Here is a 14,549-nt window from a genome sequence, read left to right on the forward strand (position 1 = left end):
AGTTCTGGGATTGCCACTTTACCCCTCAACTACAAGAGGTCTCTCCGTAGCTAAATTAGAATAAACTGACGATACGTAGGTTAGTGGAAGCATTAATCCCATTATTTAACGAGGCTCTTGAGCAGTAAATAAATAAAAGAATATATATATATGCTCCAGTTTAGTGAAGAGGTTAAGCAGGGTCACTTTAATCCGTTTACCCGAGTGACATTAGCTTATTTTTGCTGTCGACAGTTTTATTAAACTTAAAATTGAATTTATTCAGTTTAAGAGAGTGTTCGAATTGGGGGATTAATTGCATCCTTCAGTAACCTGTTCAATACTAGAGGTCCTTCACAAGCCGCATGTTATTGTCTGATAGTAGCAAAATTAAAGAAAAAAGTTTAGACTCAAATGCAAGAAAGAGCAACAATATTAATCCCATTTTCAAAATTAAACTGTGTAAAGAGATTCTTGGAAGTCCCTGGCAAGGCCTTGGCTCGGAGGCAAATGACTGTTTTAAAATGTCAAGAGATTTAGTACCATTGATATAGACACAGTATTTATCCTTGTGCCAGCATCCACCGGCCTAGGCAAAGAACTAATCCCTTGACCAATAATCTTTTAGGTTAAGGATGCTCCCTGACATCTCTTCCTAAGCGATTTATTTTGCTTATTACTCTTTACTATCTTCCTCTGTGTCATTTATAGCCTTCAAATACGGCCATACTCAGCTTAAATAACCTGCACATTGAAGTTAACCAGCCATATCCAATAATAAATCGCTAAGGAAGAGGTGGTAGGGGGTTTCCTAGAATGACGAGAATACGAGTTATAGAAGCTACAGTCGTAAATTTAGACACTACTGGCAACCATTGTTTTTATTTACTTATTTATTTATTTATTTTTTTGAGGGAACAATCTTGCGGGCTTTTGGCCTTTGGTTCCTTATTCCTGGCATAAAAAAACACCAGCAGACGATTTTATTAATCTGAGAGTGAGTCAGAAGAACAGGAGTGCTAATACTGACGCTGTTAACCCTCTGAAAGTGGGGTCAGCTCTAGTATTCTCTTCCAACTAATGCCAGACGAATGATTTTTAAAAACATTTTTGCGCTGTAGGAAAAAAAAAAAAGTTACATGTACAAGAACAGCAACACCAGGCACCACTCAGGATGATACTGGTGTTGAGTGTGGTTACCGAAATCACGTGGTATTGATAGTGAACTGGAGAGAACCCTTTGTTTTGTTGTCCTATTCACAGACTTTTGTATTTAGTTTCTCTCTCTCTCTCTCTCTCTCTCTCACTTAAATATAACCGGGCAAGTGTAGGGCAAGGGTATAGAGAATGTGGGCACGAAAGCAAGAATAGGGTAAGAGAGAGAGAGAGAGAGAGAGAGAGAGAGAGAGAGAGAGAGAGAGAGAGGAGGGGTATATACTGTTGGGCCAGCCTCCAAAACAGTCTGGTGTAAGGGTACGGCAGGGTGAGATATAACATACTCAAGGTTAGCCAGGGTGAAGAGGGTTGGGTAGTGAAAGGGAGCAGGGCAGAGCGGAGCAGAGTAGAGCGGAGCAGGGTAGAGCGGAGTAGCGCAGAGTTTGGTGTATTTTGTAAGAGTAGAGAGGGTAGGGTAAGGTTGGGTAGGTTTGGCGTGGTTTGTGTGGGGGTGTTAGGGTGGAGTAGGGTAGGTTAAGTTGGTTGTGGTTTATTTTCTTGGGTTTTGTTAAGGTAGGTTATGTTAGGCGTGGTTTATTTTGTTTGGTTTTATTGGGGCTGGGTAGGGCGGGCTTAGTTTGGCGTGGTGTGCTTTGTTGGATTTGGTTAGGGTAGGGTAGGGACGTGTAAGCAAGGCCAGTGAGTGTATCGTTAAATATGTTGGCATGCATCCTGTCGTTTCTTGGTATACCGATGACACACACAATAACACACACACACACACACACACACACACACACACACACACACACACACACACACACACACACCACTTCCACATGCTCAGCGCTCTCCACAGACACCCCATCCTGGTTCGTACTTTGCCAGCATGGGGAAGGGTTAATTTTGGCACTGTCCTTCCCTCAGCGGAGAGATTCAGTCCTGGGTCGTAGTCTCGTCGGGTAAGGAGGCTCTTTAGCACCTCTTCCTTAGCGATTTATTTGTGGATATGGCTGGTTAATAGCCTTTTGTGGGTTATTTATGCATAGTATGACCATGTTTAAAGGACTTAGCACAGAAGAGGACAGTAAGGTGTTATAAGAAAAATCAGTCGGTTAGGAAAAGGTGTTAGGGAGCTTCCTTAACGACGAGAGGAAATAGACTATTACGGATACAGGTTGAGTTAGGGTAAAGCAGGTTAGGGTCGGTTAGGGACTTAGGGTGAGGCATCATGTGCTGCTTAGGTAGATATTGTGAGGTGGGTACCGTACTTAGTTTAACCTTTACTTGCCTTGATGTCGTCATTGTTTCATTCTTGTTAACCACACACTTTTTTTTATTTAGCTTAGGAATGACCTTTAGTAGTGATGGAGGAGCTCTTCGGTAGGCTAAATACAATCTGGTGGTAGTTACAGGAATTATTATCTACTGATAGGAATAATTTATAGTAAAGGCATCATCATAGCACCACAACACAGATGCACAATACAGGAGACGCCATCACCACAATACAGTAGGTACAAAACACACAGACACACAGATGCTCAACAGATTCAGCACAACAGAGGAGGTATTGGAGTAAAGGGAGTGGGGCGAGTCAAATATTCCTCGGCTAAATAAAGCTTAAAGAACAGTGAAGTTTCGGTATGCTTTGGTTCAGGGGAGTCGTTACAGAGGCGTGATAAGGGAATACGTTTTAGGTTCTTTAGCTATAATAGAGTGACCGGTGGGTAGTAGTGGTGTATGAGGCTTGGGATATGCCAGTAATCCAGATAGTGGTTTACAGTACTGTGTGTGTTGGCGAGGCTAGATGTTATATTGGGAGGGTTGAATCATAAGCTTACCTTTCACAATGGACCTTCCTAGTAGGGTTGCACTTGACGAATCACCAGGACATGCAAGGTTTATGGTCGTAGCGGCCGTGGCTAATACAGACTCCTGTACGGGATACCAGTGACTGTCCACAGGCGTCTGCTTTTTTAACTGCGGCGATTTATGGTGGATCAAGGCCAGTTGGAGAGGTCATTCGATGTTGATGTATATGAAATAATCAGCTAAGCAAGTTCAGCAGAATATACTGCGGGAGAACTTAGGCAGGGCAGGATACATGGTCTTGACTGCCATTATTATAAGTGGGATCACTGCTGTAGCGTAGCATCGTGTTTCTAAGAAGGAGTTTGGAACCAGAAATGTGTAAAGTAGTTGAGAACTTCGGTCTCAGGAGGAATATTGTGAGTGTGTCCTTCTTCCATTACTTGCAGGGTTACCCACATCACCTTGGCGTGCAGCAACTCAGGAAGTGTTTTTGTACCATGTCCATCACCAGTGGGGGCGAAGGCTGGAAATGTGCTGATGGGCCCGCGACCAGGTCTTGAATACTGATGTTGACGACTTGTCTTAGTTATCTTTTATTTCACCCAAGTGACTCGAGGCTTCATTTTCTAAGTGATGTTGTAGAGTAGAACCACACTGACCACGGAGAGGCATCCGTTGTAATGATCATTGTTTGTCTCAAGAAGCAGTAAGCCACGACACTTCTTAACCACCGACTTAATGCAGTTTTATGCCATGCACTTTCTTCAGAGGCCGATGCATTGTTCTTGTTCCATAGATCTTTATTTGAGCATAAAGCACTTTGCAACCAGACTCCGTTCCTGGACCCAGCCAACGGGCCTTGAGTGGAATAGAACGATTACCCTCTCAGTCGTTAGCATGCATTGTAACCCACTAGACCACAGCCTATTTGTCAAGCATTATGCATCTGTGTGCTTATTAACATAGTACCTACTCACCATATACTTACCCTACAGCGTTCCCCGAGTAGATCCAAGGCGATAAACTTGTCCCCGACCCCAGAGTTTGAGTGTGAGGTGGTTTGTGGGAGAATCAGGTGGTGGAGGTGATGTCTCCGTAGCATCCCCAACTCCCTCACCCCATCCGCCACCCCCTCCACAACCCTACTCGCTGTCAGGGCACGCTGGGGGTTAGTCGGCTGCCAGTCATAGTTGGATTTCAGGGGAGGGGCGGGGGGAGGAGCAGGGGCCATGCTGGGAGGGGAGAGGGAGGGAGGGATAGGACCTAGTCATTTGTAGAAGTTTTAGGGAGAAGAGGGGAAAGGAGGGAAGGGGAAGGGGAGGCATGCTGGGAGGGTGAGGGAAACTTTAGGGAGGAGTGGAGGGGATGGGGAGGGAGGGATAGGAACCAAGTATATGTGGAATTTTAAGAAAATGGAGGGAGTGATAGGGAGGGTAAGGGAGAGTGTGAGATATAAGTTGGGATTGCAATCAGTTTTATATAGCAGTTTAGAGAGGGGAATGGAAGACGGCATGGGAAGGGACAACATTCTGTCACCGTCTGTGCCTTGTATCGTGTATACCACCTCTCCCAGCCCTCGAATGTCTGTATCATTTTGACTGTGGAAGAGTAAGTGGGAGTGAGAGGGATGGAAACCAACTATTTGTGAAGTTGTAGGTAGATGGGGGAGGAAGCGGGAGAGGGGGAAGGGGGCATAAGAGGGGAGGGTCGTTCAATGAGGGGAGGGGGGATAAAATGAGGGAGGAAGATTTGGCATTTGCCACAGTCTGTGAGAGTTCAGAGGGGCCTGATTGGGATGGAGGAGTGAAAGGGAGGGAGGGTGGGTGGGTGGCTTGGGTAGCCACTACTTTGTATCCCTGGTTCAAATTAACAGTGGTGGTGCAGGATAGTGTAGGAGGTGGTGTAGTGTTGATAGGGTGCGTGTGGTGTGGGGAATGAGTGGAGGATTTGAATGTCGATGAGAAGTGGGGGGGGGGGCTTTCCTAACTTAAGTGAAATCGTTTGATGGTAACAAAATACAATCTGACAAAGAACACCTCTTATTAAATGGGATGATTGAGATCCTAAGCCACATTTGTATATGTAGTGGTAGCCCGACGTGTGTGTGTGTGTGTGTGTGTGTGTGTGTGTGTGTGTGTGTGTGTGTGTGTGTGTGTGTGTGGTTCATCTCGCAGTCTGTGTACGCCCCGAGTCTGGGATTTTAAACCCTGGCTGTCGCAAACAAAGTACTTAGTGGTAGTATGTCCGTTAATTATGTTTGCATATGTTCTCGCCATGTTGATTCGTACCGGTGACATTCAGAATGTCAGCAAACACCAACAGGCGTAACAGTACTTTAGCTTTCACATGCATCACTCTTACTACATTGCACCTCGTTAGCTTCGGGAAGGGTTTTTCTGGTTACCACCCCTCTCTCGTGGAGAAAATTTTGTCCTGCCGTTGACCCCATATGGACAGATAGTTACAATTCATAGGAGGTCAGGTCGAGTTACTCACAAAGGGTATGGTTAAGATCAGGTCAAGATGAGCTAAGGTCATTCCATGCGGCTTGCTAATGTTGAAATATCTGTTGCTACGTATATGTCTGTGTGTGTTTATTGGGATATTTTGATTAAGGTAAAACATAAGGTTAGGTCACTCGCAGGATTTAATTATCGGTAACCAAAGTATATATATATATATATATATACTGTATATGGTTTATGCGTATGTTTCTTGAGGTCTGGTGGCTAGTGGGATAGGCTAGGTCATGTTGGGTGACTCACAAAGGGCGTGGACAATAGTAGGTCAAGGGCGGCCAGTGTGTCCCCCACCCCGGACATGGTGAAGCAGGTGAGGCCGGGGTGCACCAGCATGACCAGGTGACGCCGCCGGATGTAAAACAGCTCATCTTTTAACACCTCCAGCAGACTTTCCCGCACCAAACCGGCTGCCGAGGGGGGAGGGAGCCCGTGCACAGGTGGAGGGAACAGTGGAGGGATGGAGGGAAGCGACGGAGGGTAGAAGTGAGTAGAAGGGGAGGGAAAGTGAGTTAGAACATTTCAAGATAATGGGTGGGTTGGAGGGGAAAATGCAGGGGAGGGATGAAAAAAAAAATGGAGGAACTGGAGGGAAAGTGGAGGGAATGGGTGGAATGAAGCGGGATGGGGGGACCTTTAATCCCACAAATATACTGTACGTATTTTGTTTTTAATAATGGCGGAACGTCCATGTATACACACGTATATTCTTAGATACGCTCAGTTGCGGACAGTAATAGTGTTCCGCAGACACGCTGGAATAATGTTAGAAATTGTTGGACTCAGAGGATGGCATCGCTGGTTTTCAAGTCACTGCTTACTGCACTCGTTATATATCGTTATGAAGTGGATCAGTATTTGTGTCCGCAACTGTACATGGATATACACATGGTAATATCCTGGCGATTATATATTTACATGGATTGATAACCTACAGATGTATACACACCGTGAATGAATGCAGATATATGAAAATACACACATGAATGGGCTACACATGTACTCGTAGATTCACCCATGCATATATTTTTAGACAGGTACACTTGGATATATTCATAGATACACCTGTGGTTGAGAATAAATAATATATTGAGGTATATTCATAGGGATTAATTCAGCATATCCATGGTCCCTGTATGGATAGAAAGTTAGTTTAAGAGTCGGGAAGTGTGAATAATATACATGCAGGGGGGCTGTATATTAGACCACATAATAGGGAACCACAGTAACACTTATAAACCTTTCTTGTCCTTAGTGATACATTCATACATATGCATGGAAAATATACATGGTATATATATAGGGAATGTACACAGGAATACAAAGGGAATATACTCATACAGAGGAGCATACATTGTTCGTACCTTTTCGATGCCCACCGTCTCTGTGACCATACCAACAATATACTTGAATCAGTATGAGTATCTGTATATGTGTACGTGTTTATATGTATGTATGTATAAGAGTGTTTATGTATGTGCATGTATGTACAATATATCAGTATTTATTTGAATAGGCAAGGTGTCAGCAAAAATGCATGTATGTGTAAGTTTGTATGTATATGAACATACTTTTGAATTGGCTAGGTGTCAGTGGAAGCTTTTATGACGGGTTGGTTAGGAGAATAGAAACAAAAGATGAAATATAGGTGTGTAGCAGATGTATAACTCGTGTAGGGCAGGTGTGTCAGGTGTGAAGCAGATGTGTTGGGAGTGTGGATGGAATGAAGCTAGTTCGGTTGAGGTGTGACATGTTAAAGACAAGTTTGGGAAGGTTGTGTGATATTGGATTTTTTTGTTTTATTTTTAGGGCAGTCGCGTTTGGCGGGAGTAAAATAGGGGTACCTGAGATTTCGAAGAGTTTAATGAAGGTTAATTGGCCCGGCAGGTAAAGCACGTGCAGAGGAGGTATAAGACAGGTGTTAGACAGGTGTAGAGCAAGTTTGTAATTGGCAAAACGTGTTGAGTAGGCATAAGACATTTCTGGTTGGTGGACAGGTGTGTAATTGGTGAAACATGTAGAGAATACAGGTATGGCGAAAATAACAGGTGTGAAATTGGTAAAACCGATGTAGGTTAGGTGGAAGACAGGTGTAGGGGAGGAGTAGGACAGGTGTAGAGCAGGTGTGTAATATACCTGACATCGTGCCATGATAGCCTTAAGCCCAGCCAGTGACTCTCCATCGTGCGTGGCCAGCTTGAAGGTCTGGAGGTGGGGCTGGATGAGGGCGTGGTAGTGGGTGCGGTTCAGCTTGTGGCACCGCTCGTCACGAAGGATGCTGAGCAGGAGACCCTCTAGCACGGAGCTGGCTGTGGGCGGCGGGGAGGGGGGATAGAGAGGGAGGGAGAATTGGGGAAGTGGGGAGGGGAGGGAGCGAGGGGGAGGGGAAGGGGAGTGGGGAAGTGGGGAGGGAGGGAGGGATGGAGAGTGGGGAGGGAAGGAAGATATTGAAAATGAACAAACGTTGAAATTTGAGAAGAAAGAATGAGTGTGAGAAATAGGGTGTGAGAGAGAGAAGGAGAAAGGAGGAGGAGGTGAGAGAGAGGAAGAAAGGAAGAAGGAGGAGGTGTTGGAGATGGAAAGACGTTGAAATTTGAGAAGAAAAAGTGAGTGAGCGAGGTTAGTAGGTGTAGAAGGAGGGGATACAGGAGGGTGAGGAAATATTTAGAAAGAGAAAAACACATTGAAAAATAAATTAGGAAAAAAATGCATAAATGGGAGTAAAACGGGGAAAGGAGGAGGATTTGGAGGGATGGAGAAATATAGGGGAAAAGAGATTGGAAGGAAATACGTTGAATATTATTGAGAGAGCAAGTGAGAGAGGGAGGGGTGGGGGGAAGAAGGGGAGGGGTGGAAAGGGAGGCATATTCAAGAAGGAAAAGATGCACTACAGGTAAGAGGGAGGGGGTCAGGGATAGAAATGAGAGAGAGAGAGAGAGAGAGAGAGAGAGAGAGAGAGAGAGAGAAGGGGAAAAATAGGGAGGGGTGGGGGATCGAAAAAGAAAAAGGGGAGGGGTGGAGGGAGGGAGAGAAATGGGGAGAGAGGGAAGGGGAGGAGAGTGAGCATGGAGGAAGGGACGGGAAGTAAAGTACATCAGTGATCGAAATGTGTCACCCAATCAGTAAAATAAACTCATACAAGTATAGACCGTGACCGAAAAGATAACCCACAAAGAAAATGTTGATGGAAATAAGAGTATATATAGGAAGGAATTTTGCATAGTGGAATTGGAAAAAAAAAATAGAGGGGGAGAAGGGGAGGGATGGGAGAGAGAGAGAGAGAGAGAGAGAGAGAGAGAGAGAGAGAGAGAGAGAGAGAGATATGGGGGAGGAGAAAACAAGGAGGAGGGGAAACAGAAAAAAACACACATTATAAAACACTCCACAGCCTCTTGTATCTGTAAGGAAAATACATATTACAGTGCAGGGTGTATTATGATAGGGAATACAGAGGGGATAAGCTTCTAGGCGGGTAAAGGGGAGGGATACTGTAGTGGGAATGCATTGCTACAGTAGGTAGTAATTATCTTAGACGTAGTTATAATGATGCTACTGACAACAACAATAATGACAATAACAGGATTAGCATAAACATCACCACCACCACCACTATCCTGCTATCTTAGAGCAAGAATATTAATAAAAACAACATTGTGCCACCAATTTCTACTTGTACAACAAAAATTAATAACACTGCCACTGCGTATTTGAAAGCACTGTTAACAGCAACAAAAACAACACCTACTACCCCACCTATAAGCAACAACAAAAACAACAGCAACAACAAGCAGTGAAACTAATGTGGCAGGCTGCATCGCTGAGATAACAACAGTAGAACGATTAAATCAGCAACAGCAGTATCTTCCTGCACCATTTTAGTATTAACACCATCGTTGCGAGAGACACCACCACCACCTCCACCACCACCACCATCATCATCACCAATACTAGTTGCATCGAGAAAAAAACGCCATATAGAAAGTACCATATCAGCAACATCGTCATCAACAACAGATCTCCAATTGGCACCATATATACAGTGTCAATACCCTCAGCACAACTGCACCATCACCACCACCACAAACACTGGCAACAACAACAGGCTGCTGATAAATACTACAGCTTAGACAGTCATCATTTAGAGTAGCAAAATTCACATCACATCACCTCACTATAAGGACTAAAACGTGATGACAGTCACCATCATCATAATGGATCTACCACCACATCACACCACAACAACTACGGCAGTACTACACCACACCACATACGACACTACAGTAACAAATAATACTCTGTACAATCACACAGCCACACCACTATCGTCACAGCATTATTGATAGGCGTGCACAGAGACAGGACATTGCACGATGTGACAACTCATCCAATGCGACATTCTCAACTTGTGTCAAGAATACAGGAAGCAGAGTCGTTCATTGCACGGTCCTACATCTCCTTGCCCCCAGCACCATGGACGAGAAAAGTTCATGCATGTTACGCTTCATATTTCATTATCAAGTTTCTGGCGGTTTTTATGGTCGAGGGAATTGGATGGAGGAGGAGGTTAGGGACTTCAAAAGTACCGCCATATGATGTTTCACGCCTATTTATAATCATGATTTGAGATTTTTACTTATTTTGACATTTCCTCTAGTTTTAAAAATTGCTGTTACTCATAAAAAAGGCAAGTTTCTGCTTTGTGGAGAGTCACACTTTCGATAAGTCACGTTGGTATGATGAAAATATTGCTTGAGGTGGCAAGAAGTATCACCTTATATATTGCAGCACCAGCCACAATAGCCACACCACAGGCAGCTCAGTTAACAGCCACATTTACTACAGCCACCACATTTACGGCGCTACCACAACCAGTACCAAAATCGCAATACCATCAACACCAGTACCACGTCAACTATGATCATATCCAGTCATGCAGCAAAAACATAACAACCGCACCATTAGGGCACAGTAGCTACCACACTTATAACCACACCATAACTACAGTGCTACCATAACCATATCACCACAGCTACCATAGCAACCACATAACCAGTACCACAGTGATAACCACCATCACCACATGTACCATTGCAACCACATAACCAGTACCACAATAGTAACTGCACTGACCACAACGACATCACAGCTACAGCCACTACATTATCACATTGAACACCACCTCCATGACCATAACAGCCACATCACCAGTACCATAATAACAACTACATTCACCACAACCATCACCATATCTACAATTCCTCCACAGCCAACACCACCACAACACCCACAACAAACGCCATCTACTCACGCATATTCTTAAAGGGTCCTTCCACGCTGAGGTAGGACTCGTCGTGAATCATGCGGCACATGTCCTCGCGAGTCTTGGCGCCGTAGCAGATGTTGTCGAAGTTGCGGGCTATGGTGAGCATGGTGGCCTTCTGCAGGGTGGGGGGTTCGTGGCGGAGCGGCATGGTGCTGGTGGAGTGAGGGGACCTGGTTCGATGCCCTGCAGAAGTAGCTAGTAGGGGCGTGTGGGGACTTTTAAAAGCCCTTCTAAGACGTATGCCTGATGGAAGTGCCCTTATTGCAATACCGTAGGATGTTGATGGTTGGAAGGTGCAGAGACTTGTGGAAAATTAGATGATGTGTTCGTAGATGTCACAGGTGGAGGCTATCAGTGGTTTTGTTTGGTGTCGGAGGAGATGACTGTTGGCAGATGTGTTGAGTTCGGTGCATAAGTGGTGTGTGATTGAGGGACGCTAGGTCTTGGAGTGCACCGTGGGTTGTGCGCTTGAGGAGGTAAATAGTTGATGCTTTATATGGCCTTAGTTTAATACTAAGGCCGTAGGTTTAATCCTTTTGGAGGTATTGTGAAAACGAGGATGGCAGGATGTTTGAAACTGTCTTCTCTGCCACGTTGAAGGTTTCTTGGTTACGTAGCGAGAGAGAAAATTTGTCAGATGTCTTTAGCTTGAATTCCTGCTTCACTAGAAGTGGGCTTGAAACTTCTGTTTCTGTTTCTTGACTTGTGATAATATATAGATGAGGCTGGCTTAGGTGAAGAATTGAAACTTGTGTTGCCGTATAACTTTTAAACTTATGGTGCTTATAAAAAATTATGGGTCACTTGTAAAACACTGTTTCTCGAAACTTGTTTGCTTAAGTTATGATACACTGGAAGCTTTTTCATTTTAGAAACTTGTTACAGGTTTGAAACGTATGGTGCACTGTTGAAACTTGTATAGCTATACTTCTGCACTTATGTATATTTTAGCACATATAGAAAATGTAGTCTGTGTCAGTTTCCTGTAAGATTGTTCATTACCAGTTTCACTTAACCTGTGAAATATGCCGGAAATTATAACCTAAGTACTGCAGGAAATGTTTTAGTATCGTATAATTAATCTGTTTCGATTGCAGTGATGGATTTCATATTAGACCATACACTTTTTAATCTTGCATAGTTAATAATGTATGTACGGTATTGTTGTTAGTGTTTTAATTGGTTATTAATAATAGATACTTAACTTTATTTTAACCCATTCTTTGCGACTTGCAAACAAATATTTAATATTTTCACGAACTCCAGACGATTGTAACAAGCATAGAGAAACCTACGAAGCCCCCTCCACCCTCCTCCCTTCCCCCCAAAACCTGTGATATATCCTTATCACGGCGCTGGTAGAACTGTGGTACTACATCCAGTCTTGCTCTAAGCGATTTTACTAATTTAATTTACGACTGGTATAAGTAAGTTGTTTAAAGTGTGAAATGTTTTCATGCGGAATCCACTGTTTTGCCGCACGATGGCCACAAGAAAGATTTAGTTATTACCCACCGTTATTTAATTAATTTATTTTTTTCTTAACACCATCCACAGGTGCGAAAAAGTTTATGATGAAGATTGTGTTGGTGGTGATGATTATTTGCATTTATATACAACTGCTATATTCAGTTTGTTATTTAAAATGCGATGCAAGGTTTTCTTGTAAAGTTCTATTTCACCACTAGAAGGCCGCGAGAAGGATGCATTTTATCCACAGTAAAGCGTCAGGCATTACGAGATCACGGGGAACATTACGAAAACGCGCGAGAAGTTGCAAGGTCAGAGGGGATTGTACCAGCAGTTGCGCGGTTCCTGTTAATTTGTTTTGTTTTTCTCACATTCTCAGCAGATCACGGTAATTCACGAGATAAAACGAGTGCTTGAGTATTTTCAGGTATTAATTTCATCAATTCAGGGTCGTATTTTCTATTCTATTTTTGCTAAACAGACGATTGTATTCAGTTTACGAGAGATTTCATTTTGGGGAGGTGTTAATGAGGGTTGATATAAGTTTGGAAAGTCTATCGTGAGGTAAATAATATCGTTCAAAAGTAGCAAAAATAGAATGAAAAATACGCCTTAGGAGTGAAAGGTTAAAAGAGCGCGAGAATTTGCGAGACATTGCGTAGTTCTGCGAGATATTTGCAAGAATGCCGGAAAGTTTACATCACAACGCCTTCATTAGTCCATGCCAGAGATTTGCGAGATCTTACGGGATTAGATTAACGAAGGCGTAAGATTGTCGTAAGTTATGTGTGATTTGTGGTAGCTTCACAAAAAAATCCGAAGAGAAAGCGTGATTTTGTGAGACGTCACGAGATAGTGCAAGATTTCACGAAGCGTTTAGAATTTCCCGCCTTATGCAAGGTTTTGCGAGATTGCTTATATTTCTGAAGTTAGCGAGATTTTCCACATCATTATAGAATTCTAACGGCAGGCGAGATTTTTGCAAGACGAAGTATTATTTTTTCCAGTTACCGGTATATGAAGTTTTAGGAAATTTTCAGACTAAGTAAAATTATGAAACACCGACGATGTGTGAGAAATTATTAGTTTCGAAACATGTAAAATTGTATGAAAAAATTAGGATTTTTTTGTTTTTTCGAATATATGGGAGATTATGTGAGCGTGCCACGAGATAATACGAGATGTTTGGAGAGAGGAGAGGAGAGGCGCAGAGGGAAGCCGAGAGCAGACTGGAGGTGGGCAGCCCTGCACTCCACAGATATAACTTGGCACTGTCCTGACTACCACTACCACCACTACCACTGTCAATACTGTTGCTACCCCACTTACTACCACGATACCTCTATTGCCCTGTAACTTATGTTGCCATCACTGCTACTACTACTACAACAAACAACAACAACTACTACTTTTAGTACTAATACTAATACTGTAATAATATTGCCACCGCCGCCACAGACACTTGCCAATACTAGTAGGCTCCTTCTGATGCAGCCTTAACTTCTGCTACTATTACTGCTTTTACTACCGCTGCTTCATGTTCACGGCAGCTGTATATTTCAGTAGCCTCCTATTTCAGAAATACATGAATTTCAGCGAACTGAAGTAGTGTTACCATTGTTACCGCACTGCCATTAATCTCCAGCTCGATGCCATTTGTATTATTTTTATTATTATTATTATTATTATTATTATTCAGTCGAGGAAAGATATCCTTGGGGGACAGGCATTATCATTAGCATACTCGTAAATTACTATTGCTACTGCCTTTTGTTGCTGTCACTGCGGTATTGCCACTAACCCCACCGTACTTTTAATACCGGTATTACTTTTGCAACATCCACCACCACCACCACTACGACTACTACTACTACTGCTAATTTTACTACTATTGCTACTACTACTACTACTACTACCATTACGACCTTCGCTATTCTCGTCTGTTGCCAGCACCCTTCCTTCCGCCTCTTTCCTCCCCCACGTGGGTGCCTGCAGTCAGCTGATCGGAAGTAAACAAACAGCTGATAAAAGTCTGTGGTAGTGTTTATGTTTACTGTTGCAGGGTAGGAGTGGATGGGATGAACTGGGATGCTGGGGATTGTGGGTGGTGGGGGCAGGATGGGGGCAGTAGTGAAGGTGTACATTGTAGATGGGAAAGTATAGGTGTGGTGAAGGTATGTTTTCCAAAGAACACCATCATCATCATTATCATTATATCGTCAGCATTATCATCACCACCACCACCACCACCACAACAACAACAACAACAACAACGTAAGCACACGGCA

At 43.5% G+C, this 14,549-nt stretch overlaps 1 protein-coding gene across 1 annotated transcript in view; it reads right to left on the bottom strand.

Moving 5' to 3' along the window:
• LOC145404819 (uncharacterized) overlaps nucleotides 1-11,514 on the bottom strand; it is a 26,413-nt gene extending 14,899 nt beyond the window's left edge. The window contains exons 1-2 of the mRNA XM_080276308.1: nucleotides 10,777-11,514; nucleotides 7,605-7,777 (exon numbers count right to left, since the gene is read on the bottom strand). Of these exons, the coding sequence (XP_080132434.1) occupies nucleotides 7,605-7,777; nucleotides 10,777-10,939 (336 nt within the window). The 5' untranslated portion in view covers nucleotides 10,940-11,514. The remainder of the gene's footprint in view (nucleotides 1-7,604; nucleotides 7,778-10,776) is intronic.
• Nucleotides 11,515-14,549: the final 3,035 nt, after the last annotated feature.

This window comes from Coenobita brevimanus, chromosome 65 (genome assembly GCF_032717465.1).
Source record: "Coenobita brevimanus isolate Jiangsu-jjx chromosome 65, ASM3271746v2, whole genome shotgun sequence".
Classification (NCBI taxonomy): domain Eukaryota; kingdom Metazoa; phylum Arthropoda; class Malacostraca; order Decapoda; family Coenobitidae; genus Coenobita; species Coenobita brevimanus.